The following is a 20578-nucleotide window of genomic DNA, read 5'->3' as shown; positions in this document are numbered from 1 at the left end:
CAAAAAAAAAAAAAAAAAAAAGGAACAAAATAAGAACTATGAAAAAAATCTAAAAATCTAGTAGTGGAATGATTTAGCCTATAAAAAAAGTTGAAATGTTACAAAAGATAATTAGAGAGAGAGGTGTTACAATAACGGTATTGATTTACTAATTGTTATCTTAGTAACCTGAAATGCAACGCCTAGAAGTGTCTAATTTTTCTTAGAAAATTGACTTATATGATCTAGCTATTTTTTTATGGTTATAAAAACTAGACAACTAAGTATATTGCATTATGGTTTTATGACCTTTTATCCTTTATGAAGTGCTTATCATCCACTCACACTTATTTATTGAGCATGTGCTATGTGTAGGGTGCATCGTCATTGTTTTCCATCCTATTAGATGGCATTAATGCCATTGTACTGATGAAAAAACAGGTTCAGACTGGTTAATATTTCCAAGATTATAGAGTTCATAAGTGCCAGAGTTACAGACTTAATCCTTACCCTCCTGCACCAAGTTTTCAGTCTACCCTTTGACTCATCCAGACTGGCTCTGCTTTTAGCTTTCTCTCATTCATCATTTCTATCTGTGACTTGAAAGAAGAAAGCTAAAATGATGGTTTTTAGGTTGGCATATTACACAAGACTGGAATGGATATCCCTGTCGTTGGCTTACGGAATCATGAGTCAAGGAGAATCTGAGTGAGCTTGACTGATAGGCAGAAACTAGCAAGATGAGAATTTCACAGAAATGAATCAGTTTCCCAAATATAGAACAGAGGAATTACGACTTGAAAACAGGCCATTTGCAGAAGAATTTGAGTATCCCTAAGCTCAGTAAGTGCCAATGGTGTTCAGATCCAGAGGTCATTGACCAACAGGCAGGTCCTGTGGATGGGAATCAGAAAGTTAAGTAAGTAACTCATTTTAAAAAGATGTACAATCAGGTTTCAATCCTAGAGAGCAGAGCCTTTAGGAAAGATTGTAATCTTCAAGTATTTCAAGGATCATTTTGTATAGGAGGATGTTGAAATATTGTGTTGATGCAGAAGAAAAATTGACCTTAGAGAAGAGAGCTTTGATGATTCTATTTCAGATTAGTATAAGGAAAAGCCTCCTAAAGACTAAACTTTCCAGCGCTGGACCAGGTGGCCTAACAAACTTGTTCAGAGCTGGAAGGTTAGTCTTTCAGAAGCTTTCAGGAGGTGAGTTTCTTTTCCCAGAAGTATTCTTGCAGAAGCGGATTGGCTATCTGCCAAGGATGTTTCAGATGATTCCTGCCCTAGATAGAAATTTGGATTCCCTGACTTCCTTCTGTGACCCCATCACAACATCCTTTGCCATGTGTATTTCCATCACATTACGCCACCCATTAACTCTTTTCTTATAGTATTGAGGAGAGACCGATTTCTTGAACCTTTCTAGCTTTGCTCTAATATGAGTTGCCCTTTGGTTTCAAGGAAAGAGTAAAATTCAAAGAAACCCTGAATCAGTGCCTCTTTTCTGACAGCTTAATGCTTTCTCCATTACCGTCTTTTGATTTTTGGTTTTTTGGCCCCTGAGACTGCAGTCCTGCAGTCTGATTCCATCAGGCAATCCTTATTTTGGTCAAGAAGCAATGAAAAGTAGGAGTCAGCATCCAGGAAATGAGGAAATTGCTTTGCTAAACTTGAATTGTGGTTGCCACAGGTTGGAGATGGGTGTTGGAGTAGAGCAAGAGGGCATTTATTTTCTCCTTCCTGATTTAAATACTAAAAGAAAATTAATCCTGTGGGATCAAATCAATTACTGAAATATCAATTGGATCTTAATATTAAAGAATATTATATGTTTCCTAATCCTCATCTCTTAAAGCAAGGGTATGTTTTTCAGCCCCTTCTTCATTTCTGCACCTAAGAATGAATATTGTTGGAGGTTGAACTATATAATTTAATCAAGTAGGAATAAATCTCACCTGCATTTGAGAAGGATATTGGTGGAAAAACAACTAAGTAAAGATCAGCACTAACATTATGTTTAATTTGGAGGGGCAAGGGATAGATATTATGCCCAGTGAAGAAGGCAGTCACCATCTATCAGAAAGTAAACTTCAGTTTCTCACTTCCTTGATGGTACTGGGGAAAAAAAGGTTGATAACTTATAGGAATGTAAGTTGTGGCATATTTTTAAAACTCAACTTTGTTAAGCTTATAGCTCAATGAGTTTTGACAAATATATACACCCATGTAAACACTACCATTGAGATACAGTATACTTTCAATACCCCAAAAAGTTCCCTCAGGCCACTCTGCAGTTCATCACTCCCCAACCTCTGCTCCAGGTAACCACTGTTTGCTTTCCATCATGGACAAGTTGTTGTGGTATATTTTTTAACATATCAGGAGGTATTTGGTGGTAGATCTTTCTAGATAAAAGTAAAGGATAAATATAAAACCCAACACTATAAAAACCCTGGAAGACATCCTAGGCAACACCATTCTGGACATATGAATGGGCAAAGATTTCATGAGGAAGACACCAAAAGCAATTGCAACAAAAGCAAGAATTGACAAGTGGGATATAAAGAGCTTCTGCACAACAAAGGAAACTATCAACAGAGTGAAGAGACAATCTACAGAATGGGAAAAAATTTCTGCAAACTATGAACCTGACAAAGGTCTAATATCCAGCATCTATAAGGAACTTAAACAAATTTACAAGAAAAAAACAAACAACCCCATTAAAAAGTGGGCAAAAGACATGAACAGACACTTTCCAAAGACATACATGTAGCCAAAAATCATATGAAGAAAAGCTCAACATCACTGATCATTAGAGAAATGCAAATCAAAACCACAATGAGACACCATCACATACCAGTCAGATGGTTATTATTAAAAAGTCAAAAAATAACAAATGCTGGTGAGGTTGCAGAGAAAAAGGAATGCTTATACTCGGTGGGAATGTAAATGAGTCCAACCATTGTGGAAGACAGTGTGGCAATTCCTCAGAGACTGAAAAACAGAAATACCGTTTGACTCAGGAATCTCATTACTGGGAATATACCCAAAAGAATGTAAATCATTCTATTTTAAAGACACATGCACGTATATGTTCAGTGCAGCACTATTTACAATAGCAAAGATATGAAAACAAATGCCCATCAATGGTAGACTGGATAAAGCAAATGTGGTACATATACACACATATACACCATGGAATACTATGCAGCCAAGAAAAGAATAAGGTCACATCCTTTGCAAGAACATGGATGAAGCTGGAGGCCATTATATTTAGCAAACTAAGGCAGGAACAGAAAACCAAATAGTGCATGTTCTCACTTGTAAGTGGGTGCTGAATGATAGGAACACATGGACACATAAAGGGGAACAACACACACTGGGGTCTGTTGGAGGGTGGAGGGTGGTAGGAGGGAGAGGATCAGGAAAAATGACTGATGGGTACTAGGCTTAATACCTGGATGATGAAATAAGTACAACAAACCCCAATGACACAAATTTACCTATGTAACAAATCTGTACATATAGCCCTAAACTTAAAATAAAGTTTAAAAAAAGTAAAGGAGTAGATATTTTGTATCTCTTCTCCTTTTGAATAGAGTAAGAAAATTCATCATTTAAGTGTAGTCATTAATTTGGACAGCAGCAAAAATAACAACTGAGTGGAGCCAGTTTTGCTTGCTGCCAGTTGTTCTGCAGCTTGTTATTGTAAGACTGATCCTATGGACTTAGTAGACTGGGAAACTGTTTCTGTGATATATTGTATCAAAACAACATTTGAAGAAGACTAGCAATGCCCTAAATTCAGTGGATGCAGCAGAATCAATATACCACCCTAGTAAAATTGCAAAGCTTCTTATGTGCAATTAGATTATGTTTTAGATGATTTTCTTTTGGTTGCTTGAATTTCCTCATTACATACAGGCCTCATAGGACTGTGGTTCTCGAGCTGTGTACATATCACTGTTCCTCAAATCCCTTATGGGTGTGCCATCAATAATAATCAATCGTTACTTATTTAGAGTTTTCTTAACGTTGTTCACATAGTAAGTACTATATTAAAATAATTTGTAGTTTAATGTTCTTGAAAATATAGTTTGAATTCAATTTTGCTTACCAAATAAGCATGTCATCATTCCAATAAGGATCAGTTCATTTGACTTTCTACTTACCTTGCATTTTTCATCTGAAGTTAGAAGGAAGTCACATATGGTAGAAGCAGAAATCTGATCATATTTACTTTGAAGCCTGTCTATACTTTATAAACAGGCTTCACCCTTAAAACTTTAAATCAGCAGTACCAGTAAACGAGTGGAAAACCTATGAAAAGATATTGGTGTACACATTTACTTCGGTAGAAACCACATCTACAACTAAGACTTTCACCAAGGTAGAGACCAACTTGTTTTTCATTAACAGCTTCAATGGTTGGGATGTACCCCTTTTTACTGTTTGAAAGACTGATGAGCATATGGTTTCTGAGTCTGATTCATCTGAGTAGGCCCAATCTCTGTTTCTTTGATATAACCAAATTCCTTAGAAGGTGAAGAAAGCACAGAAGAGGTGACAGACATGGCACCTTGTGGCTTCTGGAGCCATGAAGTAGTGAGTTGAGTAGGGCTCTGGAGGTCATTTATCCAACGGTTCATTTCACCGCAGGCTTCTGTTTGTAAATTTTCTTAGAAACCCCTTGATTTGATATGTTTATTCAATCTGTAGTTGTAGTCTTCTGGGGACTTATTTCAGAATAGCCCTTTTCTTTTCTATAAAGCAATGTTCAGCCACTAGTTTCCTTCTGCTTCTCAGGAATGTTAGAAAACTCAACACTTGGTGAGAAGGCAAAGAGTAAAGAGATGGTGTGTTGTAATGAAAATATTCTTTCATCCAAGGAGCCACAAGTTATTACCAGTATCTGATGGGTCTCTGGTTCATTAGAGATGAAAAATATGGCATCTAAAATCTAACCCATTTTTCAAAATCAGCAGGAAAAATTAAAATACATGTCAAGTATAAAACAAAAAATAAATATTGTTTTCTTCCCAGGCATATTACCCCCCACTCCCACCCCCACCCTATTTTTCTTCAACCTGGGAAGTCTGTCCCAATGGTCTGCCTGGCTTGACCCTTTCTCTGTCTGCTTCATGTCAGGATAATCTACACTTTCTCCAACTTTTCTTCTCCTAATCTTTTGTTCTGAAAATAGCCAGAATGTTTGTTATGAGCGAGAACTAAAATAAAAATAAGATAAGGTTTACTCGTAAAATGGGGTGCTATTGCTTATTTTGTCAACTGCCTGGCTTTAGCTGATGGAGAGAATAAGAATGATGTGTCTGTATAGGGTGAATATGGATTTAACTGAACCTGGGAAAACTTTAGGCTAAGAGCTCTCTTGCATATTTTTTTTCTTTTCTAAGGAGTAGGGGCTGTTTGTAGAATTGGGAAGAAAGATTGGCAGCCCAGGGAGAGTTTAAATTATAGCAGGAATGCACAGAATAGATTTTTTTTTTTATTTTATGTACTTTAAAGTTTCTGTGTTTAAAGCTATTCTGTATTTTGAAAATTAATAGGCCTATGGATTGCAATAGGGCATAAAATATCACTTCCAAATATGTACCTCTGTACTCTTACCAGAACTCTTATCTTATAATTACAATGTCATCACCAGTGGCCCAACTTCCTAAGGCTTCTGGGCCCCTAAGGGGGATTTTGTATGATTGCAAGTGTTTGTCAGATTACAGTCTCAATTTAGTGTTTTTCTGCAGAGTCTGTTAGATCAGTACCTAAATCTAACATTTATTGCCATCGTTCATTTGCTAGGATATGTACACTGATTTCAACTCCTTTCCACTCCACTCTCCCTAGAGTGGCAAATGTAAGACACTTCCTAAAACTTCCATTATTCCTGTATCAGGTGAGGCTACCTAACAAAATTAGCTTTTCATTAACAGTCCAAAATCTTGCTTTCTAAAACATCCCCTTCGTTCATGGTCAGCAAAGACCATGACTGAGTTCTCCTCCTCCACTTTCTCTAGCTGGGTTTCTTTGAGTGTAGCATTGAAGAAGGCATAGTTCCCCAAGGTGTTGAAAAGATCAATTCAAATGTGGCCATCACTCCTGCTTCCTTGTTGTCTGAGAGGCCTTCTGCTGTTCCTCATGCCACCTGCCCATTCTGCTCAGCAACAGATGCCCATGCAAGCGTCTGGCTTGGCACTGTGAATGCCAGTCAGGCGCTCTACCACCTGGAGCTGTGGATGCCCCTACCCTGTTTCCTATGGGTTGTGGTGGCCGTGGAAGGGGCTGCATGCCACTTTCTTCTCTACTTAGATGGCCTCATACAGCTGCAAAATATGGAGAGTCAGGCTATCATTAAATGCATCTCCAGCCTAACACTGTGCAGCTGTTCCTCAATTTTTTTTCAGTTGACCCTTTTTTTCTACTTAAGGAGTTGATGCAGTACATTTCAGGAAGAGGCTTTTCCTCTGTGCTTAGGGTGAATAGCTAACCCAGAATGTTAGACTTGGTAGACAGGGCCCTAGATGCCTCTTAGTCCTTGTCTCTTTCTGAAGGAAAATTTCACTTCAGGGGTCCATAGATGGGTAGGATTCCACTGTGTACAACTCCAAGGGGCACTCCTCCTCTGGAAGGTACCACCATAGTTGACTCAAAAGTGGGTAAGTAAAGGATTTGGCCATTTTGGGTAGATGCACAAGTGAGTGATTAACCCAGTTCCCTGCTTTTACAAGGTGTTGGGGATGGTCTATGAATTGGTAATGGCCACCACACTTATGGCATCTGTCTGTAGCGGCGCCTCTGACACCAAGGCACCTGTCTCTGGTACTCCACACATCTCCCCAAACAAATGTCATCCCACTAATCCTCCATCAGTGTGTCCCCCTACCTAATCTATACCTAGATTAGCCTACCTGGATAGTCTTCTACTCCTCTCCTAGAAACCACTCCTAGGTTTACACAAAGCCTCTAAGAAGTTCACCTCTAAGTTCACCTCCATAAATGTTTATGTGTAGGTCTATACAGTTCTATGACTAGTTACTCTCTATGTGTGTAGGCAGGCAGGCAGGTAGGTGGATAGATAAACATCAAGTCACCAGATTTGCTTGAGCCTGTTTCTTAGGATACTTGAATACTTGAAATAAAGTTCAGGACCAGAAATTTGGTGGATGCTTTCTAGTTGATTGAATGATAGCACCACTATTTAACTGCCTATTTATTTCTAGCTCAGAGTTTACAAGTATTCAAAAGTTGTCATCTATCAATAACATTCATTCATTCATTTTATTCATTCATTCAAAATATTTAATGAGTGCCATATGTGACTAGAACCAGAGAGTAAGGCATGGTTCTCTCTCTCTTGGAGCTATAGTCTAGTGGGGGAGACAGGTAGAGAAATAATTGCAGTTCCACTAGATGAATGCTATTATGGAGACAGGCTTATTTATAAACCATGAAAGATCAAGTCCAGCAAGGGAATTAAAGGTTTACCAGAGCCAGGCTCCTAAATATCAGTAGACCCAGTCATGTCATATATTTCATGGTTTGGATTGACATGTAGAAATCTGGAAACAACTATACTGATTTAGCAAGCACTGGAGGATTTGTAAATAAAGTCCATGGCTCACTGTGATTTTTTGATTTTTGAGTAGTAGTCTTTTTTACTGGAGGCATCTACCTGAAGTCAATGAATGCTGACTGTTTTGACTTCTCAATAATCTGTCTTTTCTTTTTAGCCCAGGAAACAATAACAAACATGAAATTTAGTACAGAATAGTTTCATCTTCAGCAGAAATAAAATTACAAATGAAATACCTTTCATGCTCATGTAACTTGACCATTCTTAATACCTTAAACTGTTCAGTAAGTTCAGTATGGAAATATGGGAAAGAAACACATGGGAAATAATCCTGGAATATCAAATGTACAGATTTTGATTGAAACTTGTTCGCAGGACAGGTATGGAGAGGATGGGAATTTATGGGAAATCAGAGGGGGCTTTGTCTTAGACCTGCTCCCTTCTGTGAGGAATGAGACTGGGCTTTGTCTTACCTCATATAGGTGCACTGTGGGCAATTTGTGTGAAAGCACTTGGTAAACTGTAAGGCATTTTACCAATGTAAGGTAGGATTATTATTATTTTAAAATCCCACCTTGGTGCCTGGAACAGTTAATGTGCCTCCTGAGAGTAACTTAAGCAATGAAAACAGTCTAGGATATTCTGTAATAGCTCTTCCCTAATTATGCAAGGAATCCTCTAAAAGCAATGCTGTTGAATTTTAAGATTCTGTTCTGCAGTTGAGTACAATTCAGAATAAAGTGTTATATTTTCTTGGTGTGACATAGCATCAATACATTCATATGATTTTTATTTAGTCACAACTTGACATTATGGAATTGTTTCTTGTTAAAATTACAAACCCATAGTGCTTTAATATGGCTTCTCTAAATTTTAAGAATCTAGTTATTTATGTTTTATGTTGGCCAAAAAGCACCAACTTTATGTTGACAGTGGATTGGGCATACATTTGCGGCATTGATAATGTTGAGCAAAACAAACAAGGGACAATTCTCCTAGGACTTCAAAATTACTTCTTAAATAAACCATGCTTGGAATATTTTACCTGAAAATTATACATACATAGACTCATTATATTATAAAATATGAAATAGTTGTGTAAAATATAAAGCTGCAAGATACTCAGTTAAAATTTCTCATTTTCCAGATGAAAATACTGAGGTTCAGATAGTCTATGTTATTCACATGAGATCATTCAGCTGTTTAGCGACAGAGTCAGAACCTGAATTGAAATCTCTTGATTTCCACTATAGTAGCTTTCCTAATACGTGAGCATGCAGAAATTCAAGTACTTTTAGAAAAAGTGATACTGAAGTTACACTACTACATGTTCTCTGTTGTGTAATTTTATCTTGGTAATACTAAGATTGCATTTTACTTTTTGTTTAAAATTACATGTGCTGCATTAGTGTTTATGTGAGAGGTAGAATAATTGCTCAGTTGCCAAGCCCAAGCAAGAAAGCCTGAGAGTATCTTTTGAGTACCTCATTTGAGCATGAGCACAAAAATTAATTCTGAAAGTTAGGAAATTAGAGTGGCATTTAAATTGCTATATATATATTTTAAGATAGCTACATGTAGAATATATTTGAAGATGCCACATTTACTGTACATGTTTTGAAGCATCCCCCAAACCCATTCTTCCTGAAGGTGTTGAGTCTGAAGGTACAGACTTGATCATCCATGAAACTGTGACCAAATGTAAACTTGCTAAGAAACAGTATAATATCCTTGCCCTAAGGGTAAAACACTCAACTCTAGCTTTTTCTCTTTCATCTTTGTTCAGACTACAATCATATTTCTTTGTTAGTATTTCCTCTTTGCATTGTGGTGCAGCTGACGTTGATAGATAGCATGGAGAAACTAAATTCAAAAATAAAAAAAAAGGAAGAGAAGAAAAAAAGCTCTTGTAATGCTGGCTCAAAAATAATGTGTGCGGAAGGATATTTAGCTGCTCCCGCTGCCACCCTACCATCCTTTCTTTCCTTGGGCTGCAGCTGCTGACAGCAGACACAACTGAGCTATAATTTGGCCACATTTGGCTCATGTAAATTGTGATAAACAGTGAGCCCATAATATTTATTTTAAAGACTCATTCAGTGAAGGTAAGTGTTCTTGACTTGTGTATACATGCTGGTAAATGGAAAGCTGCAGATGTGAAGGCCAGCTCTGAATTTCATGCCACACAATTAATACAGCTGCGTGATGCTCTGTTGTTCACAGGTGCAGGGGTGTTGGAACCCTTTGAAGAAGTGTGTAGCTAATAGCCCATACATAATTCAGAAGAAGTCTTCAATGGAAGACCCCCGCGGGATAAATGGACAGTCTGTAAGTAAACAGAATGTCAGTCCTAAGGAAAGAGTTATTACTTTTAAAATCATCATGGCATTTTTATTGTAACCTGAGTATCTGGAAAATTGTCAAAAGCTCTGTACCAATGTACCAATTTTTAATGATTTTGAAGGTTATGAATTAAGTAGTACACTATTTCATTAGCCTAACCTAATTCATATCTTTCCTCAGAGGTATCAGTTATCAAAAGTAGAGCCATAGTGGAAAAACCTAACCTTTAGTATTATGTAATTATCCCAATATGCATAAGATAATTTTTAGGCTTATGGTTTCTTTGCCTCAGAGAAAGCATATATTTGCCTCATAAAACTTAAATTAATGTCAATTTTTTTACTGTTTTATATGTATTTGTTTTATGAATATACCTGTGTGTGTGTGTGTTTTCAAAACAGGTGTTTAGTGAAGAAGTTTCAAAGTTTGATGAACTATTGAATGGGCTTTAAAATAAGAGAGCTTTAGGTTATACTTTGTTTGTTGTTGTGAGCGGCAGAGAAAGGGTTCACAGATTTTCTACAGGTTTGTATCAGGAAGAAAGAAAGCTACCTTTGGTTCATAAATGAATATTCCCAATTAGGGGTCATCTTACAAATAACCTTTGAGTTATTTAGAACTTGAATAATTCAATGAATTTTAATTTTATAAAAGCATACTTCAGTAAGTTAAAGTTGTTTTCTTGGAAAATTTCCATACCAACATTTGGGGCGGCATCTGTGACTTTGCATTGTAAGTCCCCTGACCAGATAAGATGCTTTCTAATCTGTGATTTCATAGCTCAGCTTTGTTCACAGTAGAATTATTCCAAGTCCGAAGCATGATCTTTAGTAACACTGTTGTGGTTCCTGTAAATATGTGTTTTACAAGACCTATTGGTGTTATGCAATAAGCCGGGACTGCTAATGGATGGGAATTTTAATAACAAATGGTCAAGTGCTATCAAGGTATCTTTGCAGTCACACTGTATATAATTACCGAGTGTATTTTATGGATCTTCTAAGTCAACTTGTGAGATAATTCACATAAAGCACTTTGAGATCACTTTGTATCATGTAGCTTTTACCCGAAACAGAAAACGAACTCAACCCGTTTAATTCATTTGTTTGTTTGTTTAAACTCCTATGATGGGTCTGTGATATTTGAATTTATTAGGTTAAAATACTTTTGTAGTTCATATAAAAATAATGAAAAGTAAACTCATTAATAACTTCTTACTGCCACCTTTTATGAACTCTGCTCCCTAGATGGAGGCAAGTTGATACATTGGAGAATCACCAACTAATTTAATAACAACTGCAAAGAAATGCTGCCAATAATGTTTCTTTTGATACCTTGTATTATGCAAATTCTAATTTAAGACAGAATTTAAGATAGAAGACATTAAGTAAGATTTGAGACTAAAATAACAAATAGTTAAAAAATGTAAAGATTAAAAGAATTTATTTGGCCATCATAATAAAAGATACGTGAGAGGGCAATATAATTGCGTCTCATTTTCTCCTGTTTTTGTTATGTGAGAATGAAGCATTTTCAACCTTGAAAGGTATTTGGCTATCTCAGAGGTGCAGAACAAGGAAGGGGTATTTCTCACGGGCAAACACTGTGTGGCACTGATTGGAGACTCTGTCCTGGCAATTTGGCAGCTGCCTGCTCAGCCAGGAGGGGTCACAATCTCTTCAGAGGCCTTCGTGTGAGGCCTTGGGTGGGCTCCTCGGGCTTCCGTTGGCTCTCAGGTTTCTCCTTTCCTTTAGGAAGGTGGGGAGAGAGGCTCAAGATGGGAAGAGGATGTAGAACGTAGCTAAAAACATTAAGGTAACTCAAGAATATAAAGAATTTAAAGGTGGTTGTGCTACTGTACTCCAGCCTGGGCCACACAGCCAAGGCCCTGTCTCCTTAAGGAATCGAAAGGAGTCTTTGACCAGTATCCAAAGTGCTCACACTTCCAAACATGATTGAACATTCCCTTGCTCACCACATTCATCTTTCACAAGTTTATGTCACAAAACATTTCAGCCATATTTAGAGTAAAAAACTCCTGTGCCCACTTCAACAGTTAACAACATTCTGCCATTCTCATTCCATCTTTCCCCCACCTGCTCATCACACCACCACCGAAAGATTGCTGTTTTTCTTTACAGTTTTCTAAGATAAGATGTATATGGATTATAAGGCACAAATCTTAACTGCCCCATTTTGACAAATGGATGTAGCTGTGTAACCTACACCTTGTGTCATAAATTGGAACATCTCCATCTTCCCAGAAAGCCCTCTTGGACCCTTCACCCTCAGTACCTCCCCAATACTCACCCTCTGACCCTACAGGCAACCGCTGTTCTAATTGTTTCCACTTTTTCTCAGTTTTGCCTGTTCTAAAAGTTCATGCAAGTGGAATCGTTAGTGTGTTTCTGGCTTCCTTCACTTAGGACCATGTCTGTGAGGGTAATCAGTGATGTTGCATGTGTCGGTAGGTTATTCCTTTTTATGGATGAGTTGTGTCCATTGTGTCCATGATATATTCTAAAAATATATTAAATCTACTCCAAGTACTTCTCTGGGAACCTTGATATTTGCATCTGTAAAATGAGAAAAGTAAAATCCATATAACCTATGGTCCTTTCCAGTTTTATTATTTTATACTTCTTCTTACACTCTGTAGCTCTTTGGTCACAGAATTACACCTACTAATGGTGTATTCTGGATTGTACCTTTTCCAGTAAGGCTGAAATACTTGCCTCCATAAGCATATTTCTGATCAAAGGAATCAGACTTTTGATCTTGTCAGAAAGATGATATTAAAGACAAAATAATACTTCTTGAAAGGTTTTTCACACAATGCCAGCTTACAAAGCATATTTGTAACTCTCAACATGTGCTATTATTAGTATCATATTATGAATCTTTATTGCCGTTGTAACCAACAATTCTTTCTCAAGTCTCAATGGTTCTTTCTCTACTCCATAGATACATATATGACAAGATCGAAAGAGAAGGTGGCGATGCCTCTTCATGTCTTTCTTTCAGCTCAGAGCTCTGGGCTGAGGAGGAGGCTGACAATAGCTACCAGTGTACTTTTGGCTCCATGATGTCTGTTGAGCCTAGAGAGTCTCTCTCTCTGTGGGAAAGGCTAAGAGGAGCTTCCCTGTGCTTTCAGTGGATGGGAGGGTGGTAGTGCAGGGAAGCCCTTAAACAAGGATGTGTTCATTCCAAGGGTGTGTTCGTTCTTCATCTTGGTGCTACCACTGTCACTGTGAGATTTGAAGCTAAAAATTCTGAGGGGACTGATGATACTTGAGGAAGGGGAAATAGCTAATCGTATGAACATTGAAAAGTGCAATATTCCTATCATGTACCTCTTGACCCTAGCAGAGCTTTGGAAATATGTCTATCCTATGATGAAAGACCATGGGCAGAGCTGAAGCTACTTCTTATTTTGATCCTATGACCCTGAGTAGAAGTGTTAAATCAGAAAATCCACCTTTCTAATTCTGGAAGGTTCTGCTTGTGTGTCTCCTGTATTTAAGAAGCAGCAGTAACACGTGTGATTTTGTAAGTTCTATCCACTCGTCTCTTCACTTCATGAGGACATCATGGAGAGGAGGAGGTTTGTGGGCTTTCACATCATTTCTGTCATGATCTTGCCACTCTTCTATTTGCCTCTGAGGGGTTCCCATCTGGATGAGCACAGTTCCACTCTCTCAGCAGCCACGGCAGTGAAACCGCTGACACCTTAGTGGTATTGTCCCCATCCAAGGTAAACACTGGAAACACAAGCATCAAACAGCAGAGCTATAACCACTTCTTTCAGCTTCTTTAGTTTACAAGGATTTCTAGAAAGAAATCATGTCAAGATAAAAACAAAACAAAACAAAACAAAAAAAAACAGAACCTACTAACTTTTTTTAAAGTGAATTTTAAAAATAAATCATTCTATTTTCCTTATGAAGTTGTGAGGGCTGCAGTTAAAAACCTACCACTCGATAACCCAAAACTTGTGTCTGAATCAAATAGAGAGCCTAGTGTTTTGGAAACTACATTTTAGATGTGAAATCATAAGACCTGATTTTACCTTTTACTAGCTGTATGACCTAGGGCAGATTTATAAGCATCAGTCTCTTCTGCTATAAAACAGAGATGATAATATCTGCCTTCTCTGATTTAAAATCACAATTTTGTAGGTCAAGTGGGATCATGTATTCAAATGTTATTTGAAAACTGAAAAGTACAACATAACTCTAATGTACTTTTTATTGGAAACATCTCTAGAAAAATGTGACCACGAACAAAAAATTATCTGGCCACCTGCAAGTCTACAATACAATTTTAAAAATGTGACCATCACACCTGCATCAAGTATTATAAACACCAACCCTGCATATAGTTGATCATGATGTTGTCAGCTCATGCATTGTGGGGTGGAATTAGGTCTCCTAAGACTCTAAAAGGAGCATTTTGTTATAAATGGTAGATACTTAATTTACTCTTCTTTCAAAAATTTTAGATGATGATATTCTAGATCTTCTTGGAATAATTTTATTTTAGGGCTCCATTGTACTCTCATAACTGTACCCCTTGTGCCTCCTTTAAGTTATGATAAATTTGAAGTGCTAAGAGCAGCTTTTGCTGAGATGCTGGGTTTTGCAAGAAAACTATTAAATAAAACATCTATGTACCTTAATCCTGTACTTGGAGATTCTAGAAATAAAAGGTGACTTTTAACCAAACTGGAAAAATTAATTATTTATTTTTTAATAGAAAGAAACCCACTCTTTAGCAGAAGTTACTAAAAGTAGTTATACGAGTATAATACACATGTAGAAGTGAAATTAACTGGGAAATTTTATGCTAAATCAGGGTTTCATTTATTCAGCTTCAACCCAAGTGAGATTTTATATAAGTGAAACTTTTAGATAACTTAATTATAAAACCATGGAATCCAGAGATTTACAATTTCATTTTTTAAAGCAGAGCATCTTTATTAGAAGCCTACATTCTTTTCTTAGAACTTCTGTAACAAAGTTACCACAAAGTGGGTGGCTTTAAACAACAGAAATTCATTGCTGCACAGTTCTAGAGGCTAGAAGTCCAAATTCAACATGTTAGCAGGGCCATGCTCCCTCTGGAACCTGGAGGAGAATCCTTCCTTAGCTTCTGGGAGTGTGCCGGCCATCCTTGGCTTTCTAGGACTTGTAGCTGCAGCACTTCAATCTCTGCCTATATTGTCACATGGCCTTCGCCCCTCTTACATCTGTGCCCCTCCATGTCTTCTTATAAAGACACCAGTGATATTGGATTAGGGCCCATCTTAATGACCTCATCTTAATTTCATTACGTCTTGTAAAGACTCTCTTTCCAAATAAAGTCACATTCACAGATAGTGGGGATTAGGATTTCCACTTATTGTTTCTGGAGAGATACAATTCAACCCATAACAGAAATGAATAAGAGTGTGGGGCCTAAACACTTATCTTTTTGCCTGCCTATCCTCCTCGTGTCTCAGCACCTTGAATAACTAGTTTATGTGGTTGCAAGTAATGGAACGTATCATGAACTGGCATAAGCAAACACAAGGAAAGTCTTAAGAAAGAGGGCATCTGGGGAATTCAGGTATTTTTTTTTTCTTTTTTCCTGCATGTTTTATTCAGTCCTCTTTTTGTTTATAGACTGGCTTTCTCTGTTCCCCTTGCACAGTGCTGGCTAACCACCATGGTTTATATGTTACTGGGTCATCCACCATGCAGGAAGAAAACCTCTGACCGGTCCTGAATGCGTTGTGATCCTGTGCTTGATAGAGCAGGTCACTGCAGCAGAAACACCACAGTTCCCAGAGGAGGGGCTGGGCAGACCACCCAATAATTGGCTGTTGGGATGGACCTTCAGAAAACTCCCAGGTTGAGGTCACTGAAGTACCAGTTTGAAAGCACATATCTGATCCTACCTCATCATTTTACAGATGGGGAGATTTAACCCTTGATATGCCATCACCTATAATCTAACTATTTGATGGCAAAGCTAATAATGAATATATAATTATTTTCCAATACTTAAGGTTTTTCAACAACTATCAGTTAAATGCTGTATCTCTAGTATACTAATTTTTCATCTTTCTGTTTATCTATCTGTTAGCAATGATGATTTGCATTTTTGGCATGAAGCAATAAGGCCTAGAGTTGGGGTAGTCTTTTTGGATGTGATGGGTACTCGGCAAATAGATAATAACTTGAACTTGGGAAGGCAGTTAGGCATAGTGAAGAGAACCTTGACGTGGATTCAGAATTCCTGGTTCTGAGTCACAGTTTGTTCTAAGAATTCTTTCAATAAATAACTTCATGAAAGTCATTTCAATTTCTATGCCTCAATTTTGTTTTTTACCAGTAGAGATAGCAGATCTATATTGCTGGGTCCCCAGGATGAAGAAATAAAGATACCATATGCCAAAGCACTTTGTATACTGGAAAGCAGTATATACAGCCACTAGCGTCAAGGCCAGTGAAGCATCTTTTTAGAAAGGGCAAGACATTTCAAGTCAGACACATCTGCTTCAGTCTTAGCTCTGTACTTGGGCAAGTTGGTTTCGCCTTTCCAAGCCTCAGTTCTTTCTCATTTGTAAATTAGGCATAATACCTTTCTTGCATGATTGTGTGATTAAAAATAATGTATGAAAGACATACCGTTAATGAGAGCACAGATTCTGGGCCCCAACTTCTTGGGTTCAAATTTGAGCTGGGATGGCCTCACTAGTCATTATTTAATTAAAATGTATTTGACGGGGGGAATGAGGTACTATCTGTTAACTTTGATGTAACGGACAGACATTCACAGGGTTAAGATGAGGTTATGACTTGGAACATCAGACCATGCTGGAAGGAATTAGGCAAATTTTTTCATTTGAACAGGCAAGGCTGGCTTGGGCACAGTAAAGGAGCCCAGGATAGAATGTGATCTGAGTTTCAAAAAGACTGGACGTCAAAGTTCACATTGGGCACCAGGTTGTATTAGCAGTTGGGTATTTTCAGTAAAAAATAAAACCTTGACAGGAAAATTACTCCAGAGCCAGGACAGTGACATGTTTATATTTCCAGGGCCAAACACAATGTCAAGCCCTCTACGTGCACTCAGTAAATGTTTGTTTATCTGAGCTGGCCAACATCTTGTGTTCTGGTGTAGCTCACTTGGTCCATATGCACCAAACAGATGGAGTGTGACAAAGATGAAAATTGCTTGTGGCTGATACTGGAAAGAAAGGAAAGAGGGGCCCTAACCATTGAGACTCATTGCCCCTGGCTGCCTCTGATCTGGAACTCTTAACATGCAGGAGTCTGAGAGTTTAAAGAACTATGAACTGGTGTCAGTGAGCAGCTAGCAATCATGGCATGTGGATCTCTCTTTCTGAATAAAAGCCACAGACTTTAGGACTTTGTTTTTTATGTGTGTGTGGGGCAGGGGGCAAGGGCTAGGGTGGGTGGTTTAAATACTTAAAAGAAAAAGAAATCTGGTAATCACCAGAAGTGTGAGCTACAATAAGAAAGCCATTTTGGTATAGCAGTAATACAATTAACTTATTCTATAAAGGACCAGATAGGAAATATTATAAGCTTCCAGGGCCAGAAAATCTCTATCACATGCATTCACCTCTGCAAACGTGGCATGAAAGTTGCCATAGACATATGGAACAGAGTCCCAGGATAATGTTCATGTATGTAGATAAAAAGAGGATCCATGCGTTGTTCTGTTGTTCCCCAGTCAGCCCTTCCTATCTGAGGATGGGATGCAGAACTTGTGAATAAAGAGGGCCAACTTAAGGGGCTGGGGAATCCAAGGATTTTGCTATCTGTGAGAGTTTTGGAACCAGTCCTCCACAGATACCCAGGGATGACTATCCCTGCATGCAAGGTGGGTCTACAGTTGTGCGCCCTCTCCTTTCAAGATTTCTCATTTTGTTTCCATCATGCTAGCCCTGACATCTTGAATATGACTGTTTACTCTCTCTGGGCCTCATTTTCTTTATTTGTAAAATGGAAAATTTGGGAGAAGATCTCTTCTGATTTTAACACAGTATGATTCGACTGGTGTCCTTATTGTATTGGATTAACTGAAGTTATAAAGTCTTTGCATCACAAAATAAATGTGTGGTGGTCACCAAGGGACGGGCAGGAAGACCAATCATCAAAGTCAAGCATCTGTGTGAACTCAAGTACTCAGTTCAGCGATCCAGTTCCATAGTTCCAGGATTGCGTTTGAACCCTAGTGTGATACATTTCTATATTTCTAAATCCTGCTTCTCTTTTTTCTTCCCCCCAATCTTCTTCATCCATCAGCCAATGAATCTTGTTGTAGAACCCGTAGATCTTTATGTTGGCTCTAATGTGATAATGATTCTTTGATGTCCACATTTCTGTGCATCCATAATTTTATTTATGTCTAATATAATATACAATGTTCCTGTGATTAATTTTAAAACATGCCTAGAATAGTGATAAAGAAGTACTTCTACATTTTGTATCCCATTCCTAGGATGTGCTTTTGGTGATTTTAAAATATGTTCACAAATTCTTTGCTACTCCTCCCTTTAAGAGATGGAGCCTCGTAAGGGGCCCTTTGGATGAACCTTCTCCTTGAGTGTGGTCTGGACTTAGTGACTCAATTCTAACAGGGAGAAAAAAAAATAGCAGAAGTGACAGTGGCCACTGTGGACACTAGATCACAAAGGACCCTATGGTTTTCTCCCTGCTCTCTACTGGATCATTCACTCTGGGGGAAGCCAGCTGCTATGTTGCGAGGACATTCAGGCATCCCTGTGGAGGGGCACATGTGGCCAGGGACTGGAGCCTTCCACAACAACCTTGGGAGTGAGCCATCTTACAAGCAGATCCTGCAGCCTCAGTTAAGCCTTCAGATGACTGCAGCCCCAGCAGACAGCCAAGATATGTTCTCATGAGTCCCTGAGCTAGTACCACCCAGCTAAACTGCTCCCAGAGTTCTGCCCCTCAAAAATTGTGTGAGATAATGAATCTGTTACACAGTGATAGATAACTAATACACGGATCTTATCAACCTATTTTTCCATTAAAATTGATAATCAGTATTTTTGAAGCGAAGTGAAGCTTGATCATGAATATAATTAATTATATTAAAATAGCATATATGCTATATATAACTAATTACATAAATATATGTAATTAGATAGGTATAATTAATATGACTCTTCTTTCTCCTATTCTGTTTTATGCAGAATCTATCACTGGGTGTTTTTGTAGACTGGGTACATTCAGATGTCAATTTATTTATCTTTATCTGCTCCTCTGAAGCATTATCTTAATTCTTCACACAATAAATGCTTTGAACTGCTAATTAGCATATATTTTATTCTAGCTTGTATTGTTCACCCAAACTTAAAAGTCTGTTTGCCTTCTAGGCCATGAGCTGCTTGAGGGCAGAGAATATGCAAAAGAAACAACCACCCTCCCTCTGACACTCACTATTTCACTATTTTGCACATCCATGTGCAAAATGTTTTGGTTGAATGAGTGAATAAGTACAATTGCCTGGAGCCAAGGTTTTGTAAACAGAAAAAGATCTTCAGGACTGCTAGTGTGGCAGCTTTAGCCCCCACTTGTCTCCAGGGCACACAAGCACCTTTGGAAACAGGCCAGGATCAAGCTTAGAGGTTTTTTTGCTCTGCCAGGTTTCATGAAGGTAAGAGGTGTCCTAAAAACAAACACCACTGCTATTAAACATCATTAACTGGAACTCCGTTAATTGAAAATATTTGATAATTTGGGGATGAGGTTAATTTTATAAATGTTCCTTTATAAAAACAGGATTATAAAGAAGTTAATAATATAGATTAACTTATGTACATGAATACATGAAATTAGGTGGGCAAAATATGTTAACAATCGCATACCAAAAATGTCATGTGCTTTGTGCAAATAAATTCTATTCACTGAAGAAATTTTTCTAAGGTACTCCACTAGATTAAATTAGATCAATTAATGTTTATATTTCAAAGGAATTCATGAAATTTCCTTAAGTGGTCTCCCAAATTCAAACAACATAAATTAGACTCACATTCTCATATTTTTTTTTAAATTTTGATTTCATGCAACTCTCTGACTTTGTACTCCCATCTTGTATCAATAAAACAGTAACTGAACTTACATTCTTACCACGTTAATTCAGCGCATACCTGTGAGGGCAGAGGAGGGAGCGTGGGTTTGTCAGGCAACAGAAGGCTAGTGTTGGAGCCCTGACTCAGCTGCTGCCCAAGTGTGTGCAAGTCTCTGATCATCTCTGAGCCCCCATCTTCATCTCCAAAATGAGGATCATATTTCAGTACTGGGTATCTCAGAATGGTTGTGAGGATCCAAAGACAATCATGATGCCTTTAGTCAGCAAGGTAGTAACATACAAACTGTACGTGTTTATTAAGCGCATATCTCAAAAGACAACAAATGTGTGTGTTTTATTCCAGGCTGTATTCCAAAACAAAGACAATACTTCCTGTGTCCTCCTTAATATTTTTTCCTTCTTTCTGTAAGTAAAAAGGGAAAAGAAACTTTTTTTTAAATTATTGATTTTATTTGTTTTTTTTTTCATTTTGAAATATGCTATCTATAGTCCAAAGGGATGCCAGAGATCATTGTATTGGGCCATACAAATA

At 37.8% G+C, this 20578-nt stretch overlaps 1 protein-coding gene across 1 annotated transcript in view; it reads left to right on the top strand.

The window, feature by feature from the left end:
* Positions 1–20578, top strand: part of EYA1 (EYA transcriptional coactivator and phosphatase 1) — a 362018-nt gene that overhangs the window by 1867 nt on the left and 339573 nt on the right. The window contains exon 2 of the mRNA XM_011940938.1: positions 9796–9900. Coding sequence (XP_011796328.1) covers positions 9868–9900 — 33 coding nt within the window. The 5' untranslated portion in view covers positions 9796–9867. The remainder of the gene's footprint in view (positions 1–9795; positions 9901–20578) is intronic.

The sequence above is a fragment of the Colobus angolensis genome, unplaced genomic scaffold (assembly GCF_000951035.1).
Source record: "Colobus angolensis palliatus isolate OR3802 unplaced genomic scaffold, Cang.pa_1.0 Scaffold194, whole genome shotgun sequence".
Classification (NCBI taxonomy): domain Eukaryota; kingdom Metazoa; phylum Chordata; class Mammalia; order Primates; family Cercopithecidae; genus Colobus; species Colobus angolensis.
The sequence above is the reverse complement of the archived record's forward strand: the minus strand, read 5'-3'. Positions and strand labels throughout refer to the sequence as shown.